This window comes from Podarcis erhardii, assembly GCF_964252035.2.
Source record: "Podarcis erhardii genome assembly, chromosome: 16".
Taxonomy (NCBI): Eukaryota; Metazoa; Chordata; class Lepidosauria; order Squamata; family Lacertidae; genus Podarcis; species Podarcis erhardii.
In genome coordinates this window covers 37,914,034-37,935,902 of record NC_138514.1, presented here as the reverse complement: position 1 = coordinate 37,935,902, position 21,869 = coordinate 37,914,034, and the positions used below count along the sequence as shown (strand labels likewise).

At 50.9% G+C, this 21,869-nt stretch overlaps 2 protein-coding genes across 2 annotated transcripts; both read right to left on the bottom strand.

Annotated features, from left to right (window-relative positions):
• Window positions 1-305: 305 nt before the first annotated feature.
• Window positions 306-8,396, bottom strand: SERPINF1 (serpin family F member 1). The gene is made up of 8 exons (XM_081843749.1): window positions 8,202-8,396; window positions 5,738-5,832; window positions 5,170-5,362; window positions 4,928-5,083; window positions 4,180-4,383; window positions 3,800-3,942; window positions 1,590-1,800; window positions 306-725 (listed from the first exon to the last, which is right to left on the bottom strand). The coding sequence occupies exons 2-8, from the start codon at window positions 5,822-5,824 to the stop codon at window positions 469-471; spliced, it is 1,251 nt and encodes a 416-aa protein (XP_081699875.1). The 5' UTR covers window positions 5,825-5,832; window positions 8,202-8,396; the 3' UTR covers window positions 306-468.
• A 3,346-nt stretch (window positions 8,397-11,742) lies between these two features.
• SERPINF2 (serpin family F member 2) lies at window positions 11,743-21,575 on the bottom strand. The gene is made up of 9 exons (XM_081843755.1): window positions 21,445-21,575; window positions 20,527-20,623; window positions 20,135-20,185; window positions 18,157-18,556; window positions 17,220-17,360; window positions 16,001-16,204; window positions 14,181-14,323; window positions 13,700-13,904; window positions 11,743-12,703 (listed from the first exon to the last, which is right to left on the bottom strand). Exons 2-9 carry the CDS (start codon window positions 20,599-20,601, stop codon window positions 12,366-12,368), a joined length of 1,557 nt encoding a protein of 518 aa, XP_081699881.1. The 5' UTR covers window positions 20,602-20,623; window positions 21,445-21,575; the 3' UTR covers window positions 11,743-12,365.
• Window positions 21,576-21,869: the final 294 nt, after the last annotated feature.

The following is a 21,869-nucleotide window of genomic DNA, read 5'->3' as shown; positions in this document are numbered from 1 at the left end:
ACAGGATTGGGAGGTACCTGTTGGTTCATACAGGTGCATACACACAGGTCAGAGCCCCTCCAGAGGTACAGGCGGGACTGCTGGAAGGCAACCCCCTCCCCCAAAGCACACACAAGATTCTCTGGATCCCTGGGGAGTAGGGTATTGCCTAGTGGTGAGAACATTGTGTTGGACACTGGGAAGGAAAAACGGGGAACAGAGGTAACTTTTCTCTGCTATCTCTTCCATCCTTCTCAATAATTCTGTCTCCCCTGGTATGCTTTCTCTGTCACCAACAAGATAATGAACTACTGAGACCCACACAGTTGTTCTTGGGGCATGTTTATTGCAGCACGTAAGCATAAACAGTTGTGGGGCACAGCAAGAGTGCAACAGGGCAGTCGGGCCCCACCTACCTACCCCCAACCCATTTCCTCCCCGATGACCACAGGCTGTTCTGATGGGATTTTTTTTTGGGGGGGGAGGAGTCTAAGCACTCCGAGGGTCCAGAATTTTCCCAATAAAAAGGAGAGTGCCTGTGTCATTGTCCCGAAGCACAAACAGGAAAGGTCTGTCCAGGTGGTAGTCTATGGCGAAGTTCAGGGGTCCGGTCATCTCTGGAGCAGACACAGGGCGTGCGCCGTCTTCTCTGAGCTCAAGGACTACTTTGTGCTGTGCGTGGGTGAGCTTGACAGGCTTCACAGCGATCTTGCTGAAGTCGGGAGTCGAGAAGAGTGCCTGGAGCCCTGTGAGGAAGGAGGATGTCTCATTAGCTGGGGGGAGAACTGACCAGGGGTGCAGCCAAGCTGCGTCTCCTGGGCTCCTAGCCAAAAAGAAGAAGACAACACTGACAAACTAGGGAGAGTTGGCCAGCAAGGAAGATCGGTGCTGACATGGCTGGACCAAGGCAGTGCATGGGAAAAGAGGAGGCTGCTTTATCCTGAGACCATAAGTCCACTGAGCTCAGCCTGGTCTGGGCAGGACTGGCACTAACGCTCCAGGGTTTCAGGCAGGGAGTCCATCCAGGTATCTGAACCTGAGACCTTCAATATGCAGGATGGGGGCTCCACCATAGAGCTGTGGCCCTCAGTGTACAGTCCAGTTGGCTGGAAGTTACATGAGTGATCCTAGACCTCTCGCCATCCAGTAAACTAAAAACTGGCACCAAGGGTCACATTGCTTCCTGCAGTTGGCCTATGGCTGCCACAAGTGCAGTTTACTTGTTCAGAAGATTAGACGGGTTCACTGGAAGAGTAGAGGAAGCAGCCTTAGACCAAGCCATCTAGCTCAGCAGTGTCTGCACTGACTGGAAGGGAAACAGCCCACCTGGAGACTCCACAAATTGAACCTGAGGCCCTTCTTCAGGCAAAGCATGTGCCTCTTATCCTGCCCATCCCCAACGTGGACAGAGTATCTTTGTGTCCATTAGCTTTGGCAACTAGGAATGGCCTTTCATGTTCAAAGGCAGCCAGTGCAAAAATAAGGGAAGGGAAGGGGCTTGTAACCTGCAGTGCTTCATCCACCCTACTGGGTGTATCTATTTTGCCAAGTGCAGCACTGCACTGACGCTCTCGCCCCACCTCAGCTGCAGAACTGGGCTGGGTACATACGCATTTCCTGGAGTGTGCTGGCAAGGTTCGTCTCAGAGGTCATCTTGAGCTGGGGTAGGCTCAGCACTGCCTGGACGGTCTTCAGCTGCCTGTCTATGTCATGAATGAACTCGGAGGTGAGGCTCTCTTCAATCAGCGTCATGTTTTGGGTCACACTCTGGGGCAGGAAGAACATGATGCTGACACTTCCTGCCAGGGGCAGCTGAGCAATCTAGAAATGGCAGTCGGAGAAAGTGAAAGGTGTTAGGTGCTGACATTTCAAAGGAGTTCCCCCATCTGTGCTCCTTGCAGGGCTTTGAGCCACTTGCTCAGCCCAGGACCCCACCCCCCCAAAGAACGTTGCAGAGTGAGCTGTCTGCCCCACTGTTACGGTAATTAATTTCCCTCTGTTCATTCATGTCTTAGCCATCATAGATGGCTTGAGAAATGTTGCCACGGCCCAGGGGATCCTGTTTGTTCCCAGCCTGTGGGAAGAAGCTTAAGCTCCAGAGGAGGATTTTTGGATGTGTTTGTCACTGGGACTATGGGTGCAGCTCTTTGGGAAGCAAAAGGGGGAGTTGTTGACTGAGCCGGGGCAACAGTCGTAGGCAGGTGGAAACTGGGGTCTTGGGATGTTTAGAAGGCTTGAATCCTGCCTACACACATATTTGCACACGCACACATATATCCATGGGGCATTTGTACCTGCAACACTTAAGAACACCCTTCATTCCCTATTGCAGCAGCTGGCTAGGGTCCTACCACTTGAAGAGAGGCACTTTTGAAAATGAAAGAGATGGCCCAATCAAAGTTGTTCTCAGTGCATAAGCTGCAGTTTACAATCCCTTCTTTTTCATCCCCAGCTTCCAAGTTTAGCTTGCAAATGTGCTGCAGAAATTGACATACAGTGGTACCTTGGGTTAAGGACTTAATTCATTCTGGAGGTCCGTATCTAACCTGAAACTGTTCTTAACCTGAAACACCACTTTAGCTAATGGGGCCTCCTGCTGTTGCCGCGCCGCCGGATCATGATTTCTGTTCTCAACCTGAAGCAAAGTTCTTAACCTGAAGCACTATTTCTGGGTTAGCGGAGTCTGTAACCTGAAGCGTATGTAACCTGAAGTGTATGTAACCTGAGGTACCATTGTACTTGCAAAATTTGCAATTCTTCATGAACCAAAATAACCCCATCTTATGTAGCCTGGTTCTCCTGGCCTTCAGCCCAAACAAGCAATGGATTGTGCTGCTCTCTGACTTGGACCTCTGAGAGAAGCCACAGGGTGGGAGGGACTGCTCCAGATGTGTGAATGAGTTGCCAACCTGCAAGGAACTGGGGAATCTTTGCTGGCCAGTTTTAGCTTATAGCAGGGCAGAGCCACCCATGGAGGTACATCATTGGCACACATTTATATTTCAATAGCATATCCATGCAGAGGTTCAAATCCATCCTCAGGGTGGATCTTGGGCAGATGGCAATATCTGGCCGCTTCTCAGTGGCAGCGTTGCTAAACAGGAATGGCTTCTTGGGAAGAAGGGGACAAGGGCAAATAACAAATCTGGGCCACTGAAAGTGCAACAATTAATGTTGTTGTTGTTTGTATCCGTCTGTCTTGAGAGACAAAGGAATGTGACTTCCCTGGGGAGCAAGTCTGGGCAGTATATGGAGGTCCTGGGCTGCCCAGAAGACAAGATGCCTCTCTCAGCCTCATTTATGTGGTCCAAAGGAAAGCAGAGCAATAAGTTGGCGGCAGGAGTTCCTGGAAGGAGACCTACAAAGCGCCATCCAACTATATTAAGGACTCCGCTCCGGACTTGTGTAGGGTTGACTCCTGAGCCTTTTCTTCTCCTGAAGATATCCCACAAGGCAGTGGAGGTTTAGGACCAGAATTTTCCTTCTAGATAGACTGCCTTCCCAAGTTGACAAACCCCACTTGCTCCTCACCTCTCTACGGCACGTGCTGAAACTGCCTTCTTGACTATTGGACCCACTATTGCTCTCACCTCCTCTATCCGCCAGAGCCTGTCTTCACATGCAGAGGAAGTCCCTAACTCCTGAGGGTTTGAGACGCTTTGGCTACCCTCACCTAGTTTATCTGGCCAAATGAAGCTGTTCCCTTCTTGTCACAAATTTAGCGATGAGAGGGAGCAACTGGTGAAGGAAGGCCTGCCTGCCCTTATACTGTGAAGCAGGCAGGGAGACCCTTTCGGCAGGGTCTGCTCCCTGTACTGACCTTGCAGTTGAGCTCAGAGTCAAAGCCGTACTTGAGGATGGCTTTGGGATCTGACATCATGGGCACTTTCACCGTCCGGCCCTCATCCAGATGGAAGTCCTGCAGCTTAGTCAGCCTGGTGTCAAACCTGGTGACCCACTGCCCTGTTATTAGAGAAGGGAAAGAAATGTTATCGAGTTCCTAATTCCCTCTTCCTTCGAAAAGCTTCAGCTGGAACTGACTCCCCCTGGGGAGAAGCAGAAGACACAGCCCAGCCTTCACCCTCCTCTGTGATCCTAACCTCAAGGAATTTGAGACACCTCTTGTCACCCCAAGGTGCCCGCCACTGGACCTTACCTTCTCCTTTCCTTGAGCATCTCTCTCGGCATGTCTCCCCTTACCTTTGAAATAGGCTGCCCCAAGGAGCAGGATGCTAATTCCAGCAGGGATCTCGCCAAATAACCTCGTGACCTTCCCGCCAGTCCGCTGCTGCACCCAGTTGTTGATCTCTTGCAGGTCTGCCCGGGCGTTTCCACTCAGCACTCTGGGGCGGACTCCATAGGCCTTGTCCAGCTCATTCACAAACCCAATTTTCATTTTCAGCCCTAGGGGAGTGGGAAGGGGTGAGACCAGAAAGCTCCCATCCTGCTCAGTACTTGGAGGTGATGTCTTAACAGCCTGTACTCAGGCAGCCACAGATGTGGAGGCAGCCAAAGGTGACCTGGTCCAGCCTACTTGTATAGAGCCACTTGCCCAGAGGCAGCCAATGAAAAAACCCTTCCAGGCACTAAATCTGAAGTAACTTTAGCAGTTCTCAACAGGACCTGTTTCGTAGAAAACAGAGAGAATCGTGCAGAAGGCAGGCGTTAATTCTGCCTTGGACTTTGAGGCTGGGCTGGTGCTCACTGGCTCCAAACAGCCTGGGCCAAATTGCTCATGAGACTGACGGACTTTTTAATAGAGTGGCTAGGTTAGGTGGCGCCTGCTGCCCAAATATCCAATCCTACCAAGGCAAATGGGTACATCCTGCAAGTACGGATGATTTGATTTGGGGACCAGGAATTGCTGCTTGCTGGACCATGTTCCCCGTGGCTGCCCACTCTGCCTCGCCATCCCCTGTGACATGGGGAGCAGGGCCACAAGGTTTACTTCTCTCCATGATGAGGCGGAAGACGCTCTTCAGGCCTTTGGAGGGAGCCGCCATGGTGGTCAGGAGCTCCTTGTATGTGCTGTGGATCCCAGCCTTGTCAAGCATGTCGTAGAACAGAGCACGAGAGATTATACCTTCGGTCCGTTCTCCTGCCCCTACAAACCACAAAGAAAAAGGCCTGTGAAATTCGCCTTCCCGGGAAGGGTGATGTTAGGAAAGGATGGAACAGAACTGAGCTCACCAAGGGAAATGCCAGAGAGAGCAGTGGCAATGCTGAAGGGGGACAACAGGACGTTGGCGCTGGGAGCCTGGCTGGATTGCTGGCGGTACAGGTCATAGCCAAAGTTGGAGACAGCAGCTGCTAGCTTATTGAGAGGGCTCTTGAAAAAGGGATCCTCCTCCTCAGTTCCCGCTGTGTTGTCGGGTTCAGGATCCTGTGAAAGGCAAAATTTGCTTGCTCAGAATTGTCCCGTCCCCAAGACTCCTTCCATTTGTCTGAATGCCTTAAAGAGAGCCTTCGCCGCTGCCACGCCCTCCAGATGTTTTGGACAAGGGTTGATGGGAGCTGTAGTCTAAAACATCTGGAGGGCATCAGGTTAACAGAGGCCACTGTAGAAACATCCTAGGGACTTCTCAAAGTACAAAAGCGAGAAGGCAGCATATGGGTTTTCATCCCCAGCTTGCCATGGGCTAGGTTATGCAGCCCGTCCCTGCCCCTTTTTTCTAGTTTTTAAACAAAAGGGGACATGAAGAATGCCTCAGGGGTCGTGTTCAGTATTTTGGGAGGAGCCCTGAAGCCTCAGACAGACCTGTGGGCTGCTCCTGGTACCAGAGTCCTGGCTTCTGCAGGAGATGGCTAGGAGTCCCAGCCACAGAAGAACCACCAGATGTCGCATGGCGGGGCCTGGAGAGGAAAGAACGAACAAGTTTAACTGCTGTCCCCCTCAGCCTTTTCTCTGTAGCTGGAGCTGCAAATACAGGACAGAGCACTGAGTCAGGAACTCATTTCCCAGGACTTTAATTTAAAACAAACCAGCAAAACCTCACTTCCTGTTTCATTAAAGAGAAGACTGCAGTGGGCATTGGCTTTGGTACTTGCTGATGTCTTACTAACTGCCCTGCTCCCATGAGCCAGCAGAAGCAATAAAACTACAAGTAATATTTACTATTTCCACCCCCTTGTGAATATTCCAAGCAAGAAACAATGAAAGAATCACAGCTCAAGTCCAATGCTTGTCACGGTCCTAAACATGAATCAAAACCTTGAGCTTTTAAGACTTCCCTATAATTCTAATAATTTGTGCAATAACTCCAGACCAGCAATTCCTTGGACTGCCACAGGCACCTATTTCTCCCATCGGGACAATTGGACTGGGGCAGGTGAAGCAGACCTCTTGTTTTGCAGGATTCTGGCATGAATTCATCACTTGTGTTTGCAGGGGATAGACTTAGATAATGCCTCATCCAGTCCAAAGGGTAGCATGCAACCTCAGCAGACACCAAAGTCATGTCCCTGAAAGCTGGCGCCACAAGGGCTATGTGGAAATAGTAGTTAGGTCTTTAAAAGGCTACAATTAAAGGGAAGGCAGCCAAATCACCAGGATGGCACAAAAGTTTCAAATTACTGCAGATCTAGAGTGATCATGTCTGAAGCAGGCTTTTCTCCCCACTTGTGATTCCCAGCAAGTGGTATGGAGAGGCATTTACTATTTCCAATAGTGGAGGCACAGAACACAGCCATTGTGGCTAGCAGCCATCCATAGCCCTCTCCTCTGTGCATTTCTCTAATCCTCTTTTAAAGCCATCCAGGTTCTAGCCATCACTGCCTCCTGCAAGAGCGAGTTCCACAGAGAAGGGTTTTCTTTCCTCTGCTCTGAATCTTCCAACATTCAGCCTAAGCCACAAGTTCTAGTCTTAGGAGAGAGAGAAACTTCTCTCTGTCCATTTTCTCCACACTGTGCTTGGCTTTAGACACCTCTGTCCGGTCTCTTCTTAGCTGCCTTTCCCAAACGTTGCCCTTTCCTGAACCTTTTCCAGCTCTCCAATATCCCTTTCTAGTTTGTTTGACGGACTACTGTATTTTAATATTTTGTTGGAAGCCGCCCAGAGTGGCTGGGGAAACGCAGCTATATGGGCGGGGTATAAATAAAGAAGTTGTTGTTGTTGTTATGAAGCGACCAGAACTGGACACATATTCCAAATGCAGCCACACCATAGATTTTTATAATGGCATTATGTCATTGGCAGTTTTATTCTCAGTCCCTTCCCTAATTGTGCGAGGTGACCAGAGAAGAACGAGAGAGAGAGAGAGAGAGAGAGAGAGAGAGATTTTGTGTGTGTGTGTGTGTGTGTGTGTGTGTGATACCTTATTTAGATGCAAATGGCTATGGGCATGTTGGTCGTAACCCCATTCCACACTGGGGAAGAGGGCCTCAGAAAGGAGATGATCATGCTCCAGCTTGATCACCATTGCCAGGCTGAGAATTTCCACATTTGCCAAAAACCTATGCTGAAACTCTGCTTGCTTGCTTGCTTGCTTGCTTGAGGGGGCCTAGACATCTGGATCCCATTAGCACAAAACTTAAGCACACAGCCAAAATGAGAAAAATAAGAGCCACTACTTTAGCCAACATTGGGTGGTTCCTGGGACAGGGTGGTCCACCCCCCCCCCCTTTGTAAGTTGCTTCTATGAAGGAGAAGAATCTAGACTCTGAACTTCTCTCTCCCCCCCCCCCACACACCAGAGGCACCTGAGGCAAGATAAAAGGAGCTGTCAGATGAGGTGGTGGGTGATCTCTGCCATCTGCAAGTCTGAAATAAAAAGGCAGGTTTCTTTCTAAAAGGTGGACTGAGGCTTTGTTCTCTCAGGGTGGAATTTGTGCAGCTGTCAGAGGATTTGCCATTAGCACCCTGGCGCCCTGGGTAGGATTTACAAAAACAGTCCTATTCTTACAAAATCTCACACTGGGACCTTCTTTCTCCAAGTGAAAAAATGGAGGTGTTGCCTGGCTCTTAACTGATGCTGCTTTCTCTTAAACTCTCATTTGGTTTCTGTTGCAGAGACAATACTTCTAAAGTAGGGCAGAAGTTGACGGAAGAGGGTGAAAAAATGGACATTGCTCCCATGTCCCCCACCCCACCCCAATATGACCTTTTTTTCCTTTTGAGTTTTGCCTTCCTTCTGCGCTGTGCTCTACGCCCCAAAGGAAAGTAGCCTCACACCCACCCACCCACCTGGGCAGTTGGAATAAGCTCCTCTGAGCACCTCCTTACCTCAGGCTCCTGTCCTCCACTGCAGTCCTTCTTGACCAGGCTGTGTGTGAGTGTGTGTGGAGCTTCACATCTGCCTGGGCTGCTGCTGCTGCTGTAGCTGCCAGCCCACAGGCTATCCCAGCCCAGCCATCAGCAGGCTTCAAGTTACAGCTCCCCTCTTAAAGCAGCCTCCTTTTGTTTTCCACACTGCATGGACAGCTGTGCTGCGAGGCAGAGCATAAGAGCCTGGCTGCTGGATCAGGGAGGAGTGAGAGACCAGCATCCTTTCCAGGACCCGAGTACAAGAGCACTCGCCCCTTCTGTGGGGTCAGAGCATAATCACCATTGGCCAGTAGCCATTGACGACACCCCTGCTCCATGAAGCTTGGCCCAGGCTGGAAAAGGGGAGCCTAGCAGAGCCACGATCATCTTGCCAGCAGACGAGTCCTGGGATTGGAGGTGTGCTGCTAGCATGAGATGGGGTGGAGTCTTAATTACCCACCCTGCACACACATGTGCAGACACAGAACATGCTTTGTGGGTGCACACTCTTGTATTTATTCAAATGCTGGGACAGATTAATAATTAACCAACCAAGTTTAATTTCTTCATAACCTAGATGCTAGACTGCTAAACACTTTTCTGACATTCTGCTACTTTGGCAAAGTTCCTCATCCTTAACCCTGCAAAGATTGGCTTGAAAGTGTGGGCAAAACCTGGTGATGGCAGAGAGACGAAAGGGCTCAGCAGGAGTCCTGGTTCTCGGTGGTCAGGGCTTTGCTCAGTTATTTGCTTCTGCCCAAGGAAATTCTGTTGTGGCAATAGGTAAAGGACCTCTGGACAATTAAGTCCAGTCAAAGGCGACTATAGGGTGTGGTGCTCATCTCGCTTTTCAGGCCAAGGGAGCGGGCGTTTGTCCACAGACAGCTTTCCGAGTCATGTGGCCAGCATGACTAAGCTGCTTCTGGCACAACGGAACCCTGTGACAGAAGCCAGAGCGCACGGAAACACCGCTTACCTTCCTGCCACAGCGGTACCTATTTATCTACTTGCACTGGTGTGCTTTTGAACTGCTAAGTTGGCAGGAGCTGTGACAGAGCAATGGGAGTTCACCCCGTCGTGCGGATTCGAACCGCCAACCTTCTGATTGGCAAGCCCAAGGGGCTCAGTGGTTTAGACCACAGCGTCACCCGCATCCCCTTTACCTTTACCTTTGTGGCAATAACCTAACCTTGAGAATTCGTCCTCTGGGTGCCACAGTCCCTGGCTAGCATAGTGCAGTGTTTTGCTTGTTCAGCAGTGGGATTCTAAAATGAGGAAAGAGCATCTTATGCCATAGACTGCCAAGCCAGTCTGAAGACTTGGATGATACCTTCCTAGAGCAGACTGCCACACATTCAAAAAGGAGACATATCGTAGTCATGGAAGATTTCAACTACCCCAATATCTGTAGGAACTCAAACTCTGCCAAGAACATAAATGTCCAACAAATTCCTCAGTTGCCTCTCTTGACAGTGACACCATCACCCTGAAGGTGAAAGAAGCAACAATGGGATCATCTGTCTTGGACCGGACCCTCACCAACTGAGGAACTGATCAACCTTGGGAGGAAGTGATCATGTCCTCTTGGGTTTCATGAAAAAAAGGGAAAGCGGAGTGTAGACAGACATGCACTCTGGACTTTAAGAAGGCCAATTTCAAAAAGCTTAAGGAACTACTGGGTGAGATCCCATGAACAGAAATACTCAAAGAGAAGATGAATGGGAGTATCTTAAAGGTGAAATATTGAAGGCCCATGTAACTACCGACCAGTCAGCTTGATGTGGATACCAGGAAATGTCCTACATCAGATAATTAAGTCTATGAGCACTTAGAAAAGGATGCTGTGACTACTAAGACCCAGCATGGGTTTCTCATGCCAGACGAATCTCATTTCTTTTTTTGATAGTTATAAGTTTGGTGGATCAGGGGAATGTTGTGGACATAGTGTATCTTGATTTCCGAAAGACTTTTGACAAAGTTCCCCATGATACTCTTACAGAGAAGCTAGTAATATGTGGCCTGGACGAAGTAACTGTTAAGTGGTTTTGTTGTAGGTGATTGGCTGAATCCAAACGAGTGCTCACTAAGAGTTCCTCATCATCCTGGAATAAAGTGACAAATGGGGTGCCACAGGGTTTGTCCTGGGCCTGTTGTTGTTCAACATTATTTATAAACAACTTGGATGAAGAAATTGAGGGGGTGCTCATCAAGTTAGCAGAAGACAACAAACTGGGAGGGGTAGCTAATGCCACAGAATACAGAATCGGAATTCAAGATGACCTTAACAGATTGGACACCTGGGCCCAAACTAATAAAATGAATTTCAAAAGGGACAAATGCCAGGTTATAAACTTAGGAAGGAAGAACCAGCTGCATAAATGGAAGATGGGGGACACCTGGCTTGCCAGTAGTACATGTGAAAAGGATCTAGGGGTCTTGGTAGACCTCAGGCTGAACATGAGTCAACAGTGTGATGCAGCAGCAAAAAAAGCTAATGCTATACTAGGCTGAATCAAGGGAAGTAATAGTACCGCTCTATTCTGCCTGGGTTGGACCACACCTGGAATACTGTGTCCAGTTCTGGGTGCCACAATTTTAAAATGCCATTGGTAAGCTGCAATGTGTGCAGAGGAGGGCAACAAAGACGGTCAAGGGTCTGGAAACCAATCCTTATGAGGACTAGTTGAGGGAGTTGGGTATGTTTAGCCTGGAAAAGAGACTGAGAGGAGATATGAGAGCCATCTCCAGATATCTGAAGGACTTTCACATGGAAGATGCGAGCAAGCTTGTTTTCTCCTGCTGCAGAGGTTAGGACCCAAGTGAATGGATTCACATGACAAGAAATGAGATTCTGGCTCAACATTAGGAAGACCTTTCAGACAAGAAGAGCTGTTTGACATTAGAACAGTCTCCCTCAGGAGGTGGTGGGCTCTGCTTCATCGGATTCTTTAGCCATGATTCCTGCATTGCAGGGGGTTGGACTAGATGACCCTGGGGTTCCCTTCCAACTCTACAGTTCTATGGAAAGAAGGTTTGAGCATCTGGAGGGGAGCGGTTTGCTGGTCACAGGTGTGCAATGTGGGGAGGCAGTCTAATGGATTCCGGAGTGCAGCCAGAAGCACATACCAACTTTCAGTTCCGCATTGTGGCTGCTTGTGCAGCTGCTTTAAATAAGGAGCTGGGAATACAGAACCGGGAAGTCTTAACCAACCTCAGCCTCATCCCCCCCATGAGTCACTGGAGATCCCCAAGCAATTCTCTCCCCACACCCAGTAGCCTCCTTGTCTATCAAGGCAATTGGCATTCACATTCATATTCTCTCTCACACATGCTCTGTTGCTACAGCAATGTAAGTGTAAAACAGCCCAAGTGGGACTTTGCACAGAAAGGGCAGGGGCACTTTACACAAACCCAACAAGCAAAGAGAACAAAGACTCCACAGTGCTCTGCAATGCCCTTCTTGAGAACTGTTTGCAGGATTCAAAGTGTGGTAGGTCACACACATTAGTGGCAACGGGCATTAGGATACCAGCAGGTTTATTTTCCTAGCAATTCCCAACACTTATTTTTTCTTGAGTTGTGCAGCACTACACAGTCTATTCTGTTGCATTTTTGTGGCCACCTGAAAGGAAAAGTTGTGGTCTGGATATATTGTGGGGCTGCAATACTGAAGAGAAGCTAGTGCCAAGATGGGAAGTGAGCCCGTAAACTCCCCAGGGCCTGGGCTGCTGCTGCTGGTGGTGGTTTTTGTATTCTCTGCATCCTTTTATTTCACAGCACTCACAGCTCATTCATATCTGTGGCGCTTCAGCCAGTGTCCCTGCAGAACACAGAACCAGAGGAGGAGGTGCAACCTTGTGACCTTTTGCTCAGCTTTAATTCTAGGGCCAAAGGCCTGCAGGTCAGGGTGCAGGATCCCATCCGCAAGGGCCATTGAGAAGAAGATGAGTCAACAGGGCCATATTTTATAGCTTGCAGGACTGGGTACAGGATGGCAACCCACATCAGCAGCCAGTTAGGTGAAAGGGTGGCTTTTTGTTTCGTTTTCTGGACATTTGGGGAGAGGCTGCTGAAAAAAACCCTGACTGGCCACAACACACTTGCCCTCCTGGCTTTCATGCATCCCGGAGGCCTCTGAGGCTTTCAGGGCTTCTCTTGGTCCGTGAAGCACGGAAAGAGCTTTCCATCATCTCCCACAGCACAGTCACTCGTCTTCCTCTCCTGAGGAGCGCTGGGGTTGGGGTTCCGGATGGCGCCCAGGAAGAGAGGGATGCCGGTGGTGTCCTCTTGGATGATGAAGAGGAAGGGCTGGTTGAGGTTGAAAACAGAGAGGGAGCGGAACATGGAGACACTGGTGGCGGCTGATGCCTCTACCCCGGCCTCAGAAAGCTCCAGGGCGGCTCTGTGCTGGACACTGGAGACCACGAGGGGACCCTCTGTTATGGGGTGGAAATTTGGGGCAGAGAACAGCTCGCCAAGGCCTGCAAAGAAAGAGACGGGAGTGAAGGCAGTGCCAAGGGGGGAGATGCAGGCTTCTCCAGAGAGAAAGCAGCCGTCAGTCAGGATGGTGCTGGTGCAGAACATCAGCAGCGTTTGTGACCCAAGACTATTCTCAGGGCTGTGCATATTTGGGGGGTGAGGAGAATTTCCCCCCACCCACAGCCTGAATTCTGCCACTGCATTAAAATCGTTAAAATGGAGCGCTTGTATGTTTTACTAAGGAGGCAGAATTTCTGCTGCTTCCAAGACTAGCTTGAAACAGAACCTGGACTTCTGGAGCGGAGATGGCGGAAGAGTTAGGAAAAAGTCACACACGTTTAATCCGTGAGTCAAAAAGAAAACTGCTGCCAGTGACTTGCTTGCAATACCAGAGCAGCCCATTTCGCAACATTAAGCCTCCATCTGGAAGCATCTGAAGAGCCACTGTGGAGGAAGCAGAGGGAAAGGAGGACACAAACACCCACTCGCCAACATGCCCTGCTAAGGGTCTGAAAGCTCTTTCCAACCTCCGTCTGGTGAGGACTCCAGAACATATCAGAACAGACAAGTCTTCAGATAATGTTGTGTGTCTGAGGTCACAGGAGCACAAGGCAGGGACTGTATTTAACACAGGGATCTGCCTTGCTTGCCCAGCTATCCTCGCACAGAGCATGTCAGGAGTGCGGAACCTGTAGATCTCTGGCTCTCCTTGGACTGCAGAGTCCACCATCCTTGACAGCTGGCCTTGCTGGCTGCTGGGGCTGCCGGGAGGTGAAGCCCCCCAACTCTGGTCTGTGCCAACTGGCAGCCGTGGCTTCTCCAGGGCTTGGGGCAGGGGGACAGAACCTGGGACCTTCTGCATGCAAAGCAGGAGTTATGAAGCGTGGCCCATCAAGCTGTTTGAAATAAGGCAGCAAAGTGGCTGAGGGTATCCAAAACCGTCCTGTAAAGGTGAACAGTGAAGCAGGCTGGCCCCCTCGATCCCTCCCTCCTCTTACCCAACTGGCGGAGAGCTTGCTCTAGGTTCAGGTGGTGCTGCAGGTGCAGTTTGGGCATCTTCACCATGGTGGGCCTCTCCTTGGGGAAGTGGCTTTGGAAGTTGGCCTGGCTGAGATCGGAGAGCAGCCGAGAGAAGTTCTGCTCAGGGTGGTTTGGAAGGATGGCCACAAAGCTCGTGTTGCCCTTGAAGGGGAACCTGGCCACCTGGGAGAGAAGCACAGGGAAGCGTCAGCAGGGGCAGCCCAACAGAACATTATTTGTGGATATGAGAGGGCAACTGCAAAGAACAGAGGAGAGGAGCAGCAACAGGACGGCCTTTGCCTTGAGCCCTCCTCTCGTCTGCTCCAGGGGCAGGAGAAAGGCCCAGGCTCACCCCACGTGGGAAGGGAAGGAGGCCAACGATCTCCCAGGCACTTTGACCTGATGTCAGACCCTTGGGCAGCGTCAACAACAAAAGTTCCCACCCCCCTGTTACCCCACCTGGACATCCTGGGCCTCCAGGTTGAACCAGCTGAGAGGGTAGACGCGAGCCCGCATCATCTCCACGGAGACGGTGAATTCATCATCCAGGTAGAATGTGTCAGGCTCAGTCAGAAGGGGATCAAACTTGGTCTTCCAAAACCCTGCCCAAAAGAGGGAATAAAAAATTGGTTGAGGAGAGGAAAGGCAGCATCTGGAAACCAAGCCACCTGGAGTCCTGTCTCCAGTTCTGGGCACTGCAGAGGATATTGACAAGCTGGAAGGTGGGCAGAGGAGGGCGACTGAAATAATGAGGGTTCTGGAAAACAACCCTTATGAGGAATGGTTGAGGGAGCTGGGCATGTTTAGCCTGTGTGATAGGAGACTAAAAGGTGCCATGATAGTCATATTCAGATAACTGAAGGGCTGTCACAGGGAAGATAGAGAAAGAGCTTATTTTCTGCTGCTCTAGAGGGTGGGACCTGAACCAATGGATCAAATTGCAAGAAACTAATGATTAGGAAGAACTTTCTGATGGCTTGACAGTGGAGTGGGAGGTGGCGGACTCTTCTTCCCTGGAGGTTTCTCAGCAGAGGTTGGATGGCCATTTGTCAGGGATGCCTTAATTGTGATTCCTGCATTATTTCCAAGCACAATTCAAAGTGTTGGTGCTGACCTTTAAAGCCTTGGTCCAGTATACCTGAAGGAGCGTCTCCATCCCCATTGTTCTGCCCGGACACTGAGGCCCAGCGCTGAGGGCTTCTTCCGGTTCCCTCGCTGTAAGAAGCCAAGTTACAGAGAACCAGGCAGAGGGCCTTCTTGGTAATGGCACCCGCCCTGTGGAACGCCCTCCCACCCGATGTCAAAGAGAAAAACAACTGCCAGAATTTTAGAAGACATCTGAAGGCAGCGCTTTTTGTTGTTGTTGTTGCTTAGTCATTTAGTCGGGTCCGCCTCTTCGTGACCCCCTGGACCAGAGCACGCCAGGCACTCCTGTCTTCCACTGCTTCCCGCAGTTTGGTCAAACTCATGCTCATAGCTTTGAGAACACTGTCCAACCATCTTGTTCTCTGTCGTCCCCTTCTCCTTGTGCCCACCATCTTTCCCAACATCAGGGTCTTTTCCAGGGAGTCTTCTCTTCTCATGAGGTGGCCAAAGTCTTGGAGCCTCAGCTTCAGGATCTGTCCTTCCAGTGAGCACTCAGGGCTGATTTCCTTCAGAATGGAGAGGTTTGATCTTCTTGCAGTCCATGGGACTCTCAAGAGTCTCCTCCAGCACCAGAATTCAAAAGCATACATTCTTCAGCGATCAGCCTTCTTTATGGTCCAGCTTTCACTTCCATACATCACTACTGGGAAAACCATAGCTTTTACTATATGAACCTTTGTTGGCAAGGTGATGTCTCTACTGCAGCACTGTTTAGGGAAGTTTTAATGTTTAGCAGAGTATTGTATTTTAATATTTTCTTGGAAGCCACCCAGACGGGAGGGGTATAAATAAGAATATTATTATTATTATTATTATTATTATTATTATTATTATTATTATTACTACTACTACTACTACTACTACTACTACTACTGGGGGTTGGGCTAGATGACACTCGGGCTCCCTCCCAACTGTGATTCTATAACAATCTTGCTTTTCCTGTAGGTGGAAAAAACTACGGTCCACAAAATCACAACAATATTAAGTTATTAGGATGGATTAAAACGGGAGAAACAGAGGCCTTGTTCACACAGTTACTTCTTGGGCTGCTGCAATAATTTAAAAGTTGACTGATCTGTTGGCTGTCCCAGCAGGTCAGGGGGGTGGGGGTGGGGAGGAGCAGCCCAGCTCACCTCGGAAGTGCACGGCATTGAGCAGCAGCATCACGACACTGGCCGGCAGCTCAGTCAGCATGGTGGGGATCTGTCCATGGGTCGCCTCTTTCACCCAGGTGTTGATGGCCGCCAGGTCCGCCTCGCTGTTCCCAGACAGGGTGACTGGCTTCGCCCTGTAGAACGTCTCTGAGTCCTCCAGGAACTGCTCTTTCACTAGGAATCCTGCAAAAGCACTGGATGTGAGGCAGTCAAGAGTTTCCGCCCTCCCCCTAAGACTGGGGTAAGCCTGCTAGGATTCTCCCCAACCCATTTTTGGGCCAAGGGACTGCTGCTCCTGTGTGGATTTCCCTCCTCCCCTGCACTCGAGGTCCTCGGGATTCAAACTTATTTGTGAATAGCAGCTGCCGGGGTGGGGACTCTTGATCCAGATGGGGACAGAGAGGGGTGCTGACCCCTCCCAGTGCTGTTATCCTAATGAAAACTGCTACCACCCATCCAACCAATACTATTTGCACCATTCACATTATGGTGCTTTGCTACTGGTGCAGGGAGATGGATGGTGGTGACATTAGTTGGGAAAATTACATGGGCAAAAGGGTTAAGAAAAAGCACTACTATTCCTCTCCAGGCCCAATACAGCTTCTCCCCCTGCCCCATCCCTCAATATCTGCTATCCATTAAAGGTTTAGTAGAGGTTCGCCTGAACCCTTATATATCTCCTCAGCTCAATCACTGAGATCACTCACAAAAGTGTCGCTGGTTGTTCCCTGAGTTGGTGAGGCTCGTTTGATAACAAGAGACCAAGCTTTTAGTGTCATTAGCCTCTACCACTGGAGATTCAGTGGCACCTTCTATGCCAACTTCTAAATGCCTGCTAAAAACCTTTATATTCTGCCAGCTATATTATTATTGTTATTTTGTTATACCTTGCCTTTTTCCCTGACAAGCCTACACAGGCAGTTAAGAATACATCTCCCACAATGGTCTACTGATGTTTGTTTTTAATTCTTTGGCTTTTAACCTGTTTTTAACTTTTTATGATTCTACTTTCTGTTTTTATATTGGTAGGAAACATTGTGATACATTTTTTTAATGATACAAATATTTTTTTTATAAATAAAATAAGGAGAGAAATTCAAGCCACACCATGTGGAAATGCCTGCTCTTCCCTCTCACGCCCAAAGGGCAGGCTCACTCGACTTCTCCTATTCCATACCTGCCTGCCCACACCTCTCACCTTTCTGTAGGTAAAGCCGGGCCGCGATGCTGAGCGTCTGGCTGAGGTGCTGGGAGACGGTGCGCAGAGCCTGGTGTGGGCAGGGCACAGACTCCACATGCAGAGCCTTCAGCAGCTGCTCCTCGGTCCGGTTGGCTGCGCCTGAAAGGGAAACCAGATTAACAGCAGCACAGTTAACACTCAGCTAACCTGGGAACATGGTAACCTGACCCTTCAGATGCAGCAGCACCGAGCGTGTGAGCATGGCAGTCAGGCATGGAAGCCCTCTTGCTTGCATTGGGCCACTGTGCTCCAAAGCACTTGTCACATCAGCCAGGAGTGAGAGAGTTGCCACTGTAGGCCCCATGTTAAAGCTGAAGAGGGCTAAAGACCTTTCATCACACAAGCAGGAAGAGGGAGGCTTCTATGCTTAGCACTCTGTTACCCTTCGGTAACAGCACCAGCGCTGCAGGCAGAAGGTCTCTGGTGCAGCCCCAACAGCTGGGAAAGACTTCCTGCCTGAGACACTGGAGAGCCACAGCTGACAGTGTGGAAAACACCAAACTAGATGGACTGCTGGTCAGACCCTGTACAAGACAGTGTCTTCTGCTCCTACTCTTCCCATCTCCATTGCAGAAATTCTCAGACTGTGCGGCCAACAAGGCTGCTCATGTGCTGGAGGAAATTCAGTTAACTGGAGTCCAGAGCACTCAGTGGCTGGCAGGCTGCTTTGCTTTCACCCCTGCTGGGCATTTCTCCTGCCACTGGTTGTTCATTCAGAGAGATGACAGGAGAGATGCACATAGGAGCCATCATTCCTTGGAGGGAGAGCAGCATCTCACCTTTTCCGCATCCTAAAAGCAAAACTCTTCGTTGCTGTTAACCACGAAAAGCACCTTTGCTTTTGAGTTCAGAAGTCAACAAACAGGCTGTCTTTGAGGGATTTGGGGATACTGACCTAGAGCCAAGTGAGCCAGCGCCAGGCTGATGCTGAGGGGAGAGAAGAAGAGGTTGCCTTTGCTGTTCTCCAGTTCCACCTGCCGCAGGAGGTTAGCACCCAGCTTCATCACAGCCTCGGCCACCGCCTGCGTCTTCTCCAGAGGGATGCCCCTGTCACAGCTTCTTCCATGGTCGTCCTCCTCTGCCTCAGAAGAGCTCTGGGGCTCGCCCAGCTCTGTGGCTGAAACCTCCTCTGCCAGGCTTGGATCAGAGGGTGGCAGCATGGTGCCAAGGAGGCCCTCCGGGGTCTCGGATGCAGGTGGGAGCACCTCCGCCTCAGGCAAAGCAACCTCCGGCAGCAATGCTTCTTCCACCAATCCATCTGCTTCATCGGCCTGTGAATAAATGGGCCCTAGGAGCTGAGGGTGGGGGGAAAAGAATGGGCAGCTAAGTCTGGGATGGAAGGAGACATCTGGGTAGCTGAGGGGCAGAGGATGGGCTGGGCAGGCAAGAGGGCCCGGGCTCACCCTCTAAAGAAAGAAGCACCTTGTTTTCACACTGGGTAAAAGCTGGCAAGTTCTCTGCTCGTCAGGAGACCAGGGAGCTGCTGCCAGTCAGAGCAGGCAGTGCTGGACTGCATGGACACAGAGACTGGCCTGATAGATGGTAGTTTTCATAAGCGTAAGAAAGGCCTTGCTGGATCAAACTAAAGGGGCCCCATCTGGTCCAGCCTCCCGTCCTCACCGTGGCATCTGAATGCCCCAAGGGAAGCTCACAAGCAGGACCTGAGGTGCAACAGCAGGACTCTCCCCCTTGTGATTCCCAGCAGCTGGTATTCAGAGACAGAACACATAAATGAATCAGAGCTAGCCTAAGTATTCCTTAAACCCTCATAAGGCAGCATGCAGAAAAATAAAAGCAACACACAAAATCACATTTCAGCAAAAACCAATCATTTAAAAGCAGCATGGGCCTGGAGAAAAAACCTGAAAGAAGTTTCAGCATCAGTGTCACTGTCAGGTCCTTTAAGACAGAGCTTGTGCCCTTCCAGGCGTCTCTGAACTTCAACTCCTATCATCATGGGAGTTCTAGTTCAGCAGCATCTGAAGGGCCAGCAATCGGTTCTCCATAGCTGCTTTGGGAGAAAGCCGCCTGAATTGGCTGGGTTTGCAAGGCCCTTTTTAAAAGCTTCTTCTGGCAGGGAGTCCTCATGACAGTGTGGGGTCTCTGCTGAGGAAATCCTGCATGCGCTTGATTATTTTACCTTTAATAGTACTTCTCAGCAATTTACCTGGAAGAGACGCCAAGCCTGTAACTTCCTGAATCCCTTTGTAAATATTGGTCTTGCGCTGGCTGCTTTCCAGTCCTCTGGGACCAAGGACACTCTTAGGAACGGTACATATTTTTGTTAGAAGATCAGTTTCACATTTGAGTTCCTTAAGAGCTCTTAGGCAATACCATCCAGATTATCCAGCACGGCCTGCCATCTCCTCTCTTGCTTGCCTCTGCTCCCAAAACTCCCTTTCTCGAAATTGTCATTCAAGGCTGAGAGATCTGCCCTGCATCTCCTGCAGCGATTCATCCTCTCGACCATCTCCTTTTGCACAGCTTTGGCTCCCTGGTTGTCCAGAGGCCCACCTTCCAGCAGATGCCCCCCAGCCCCAAACAAAACCAAACCCTTCTTCCTGACAGCCACGTGCCCAAGCCCTTCTGTGGGGAACTTTTTAGAGAAAGCTGCCTCAACAGGTCCTGTCTTTGAACTTTCTACTTGCCAACCTAAATTCTGCTTCTGGGACTGGCTACGTTTGCTCACGCCATTGGTGTTGGCCTCCATATATGATTAAAATGTGGTGATGACCCAGGACCAGAACCATCACGCAGCAATGTTACCCACCCTGCTCTCCATTCCCAAGTCCCGAATTCGACAGTATTTGCCTTTTAATTAAAAATAAACAAATCTTTAAAAAAGAGAAGCTGTGAGATTCATCTCCCCTTACCTGTAGAATGTTCCTCTGCCCGTCATCTTCAAAGGCATGGGCAATCGAGACCTAAAATAATAGAATCTTAGAGTTGGAAGGGACCCCCCCCCAACGGTCTTGTAGCCAACTCCCTGCAGTGCAAGAGCCACGGCTTAAAAATCCCTGACATCTGGCCAACCAACCTCCTGATTAAAGACCTCCACCACCTTCCCAAGGCGAGGGGGTTTGTTCCACAGGAAGCTCCCCCCCCCCACTTGGGAGACCAGCAGCACATTCCAGGGGCCAGTCCCCCCACCCCTGGTCCCCACGCCCTCTCCTGCCCCTGCCTGTCTCCCCGCGAGTCTCCCTCGGCTGGGCTCTTCTGCCCCGGTCGGAGAGGAGGAGCTGGCCGGACCGTGGCCGGGACTTACCCCGTGGTGCGTCGCGCGCAGAGCAGGCAGGCCGGCCAGCAGGAGCATCAGCAGAGGCCAGGGCGGGGCAGCCATCTTTCGACGGAGGGGTGGAAATCTGCCGGAGATGGGCGGATAAGTGATGCCTAGGGTGGCTTCGGGGTCCCGTCCCCCCTTCAAGACAGACCCGAGAGAGGGACTCACAACCTCCCCAGCCGCTTTCCCTTCAGCTCACCCCCTGTCTGCCCCCCAAAAGGAGATCTCCACGGCAAGCCCCCCTTCCAGTCACCATCCTCTTCTAGACTGAGGGTTGCATACGTTTAAATTCCACCCCGCGTCCCTTGGAGTTGGGACTTTGGTGGGTGGCTGTCCTTGCTTTTTGAAACGAAGCTCTTCAGGGACTCGCTCGGCTCCTTAACGCTTTCTGGTCGCAAGTTTGGGAGGGAAGGAGGCTGAGCCCCCACCCAGCTGCAGGCCCAAAGGGCAGGAGTGGGTGCTGGAAGCTCCAGCCGGTGCGTGAGGGCATGTGCTCTTTCCCTTCCACGGCCACAGAAGCCAGGGGTGGCGTAGTGAGTCAGTGTCGGACCTCGGGAGAGACCCGGGTTCAGATCCCGCAGCTCAGGCATGAAGCTCCCACGGGGTGTGAGCCTGGGGGCCAGTCACTCCTGCCTCTCGGCCTAGCCTACCTCGCAGGGTTGTCGTGGGGATTAAATGAGGAGGGGGATAATTGGACATGCCGCCTTGAGCTCCTTGGTGGGATATGAAATGCAATTAAATTAAATTAATAAAAGCCAGGAAAGCAGATCCAGGAGATTCCCCCAAAGCCCCGCTTAGCAAAGCAGCCTTTCTCTGTCTTCACTCAGAGGAACCCAAACTGCCCATTGCGCAAGGACTCCAAGCTTCGGCTCCCCCCCCCCCAGCTCAAGCCCCCCATCTCACGTTGGTCCTGCACGGGGCTCTTCCTTGCGCCTGTCTCCTGCCGCCGCCGCCGCCACTGCCAGCTTCGTGGAGGGGGGGGCGATTTTGCAGAAGTGGCCCCCAAGTTTCGCCAGGGACCAGCTGCAGGAGCAACGCCTACTCGCGGAATCTCTCCCCCCTTCCTCACTACTTCACCACCCTCCGTGGGCAAATATTGACTTTTTCTGCATCTGGTTAAACATTTCTCTGGGAACTGTGTGGCGGCGTAGGAAGGGACCTGAGCAACAGGACCGAACCGCCTCCCTGCCTGCTGCCCGACGTGTATTTGGGGTGGGCTGGGGAGCCTCCCAGAGGGCAAGAACGGGGGCCCTTTGCACCCCGAGCCCAGCTGCAGCCTCCGTGCAGAGGCGAGCAACGCGGCCCCCTCAGCCGGCCCAGCTGGGACC

Bases quoted from the DNA above. Each gene is read 5' to 3' on its own strand.
- SERPINF1 (XM_081843749.1), bottom strand. From the start codon at position 5,824: ATGCGACATCTGGTGGTTCTTCTGTGGCTGGGACTCCTAGCCATCTCC. The intron at 5,084-5,169 runs GTGAGCTCAGTT...TGTGGTTTGTAG, and splicing joins TCTCTCTGGCATTTCCCTTG to GGGCAGGAGAACGGACCGAA. The intron at 726-1,589 runs GTATGTACCCAG...CCTTCCTCACAG, and splicing joins CAGCACACTCCAGGAAATGC to GGCTCCAGGCACTCTTCTCG.
- SERPINF2 (XM_081843755.1), bottom strand. From the start codon at position 20,601: ATGGCTGCCCCGCCCTGGCCTCTGCTGATGCTCCTGCTGGCCGGCCTG. The intron at 20,186-20,526 runs GTAAGTCCCGGC...CTATTATTTTAG, and splicing joins TGCGCGCGACGCACCACGGG to GTCTCGATTGCCCATGCCTT. The intron at 16,205-17,219 runs GTGAGAGGTGTG...GTGCTTTTGCAG, and splicing joins CCGGCTTTACCTACAGAAAG to GATTCCTAGTGAAAGAGCAG.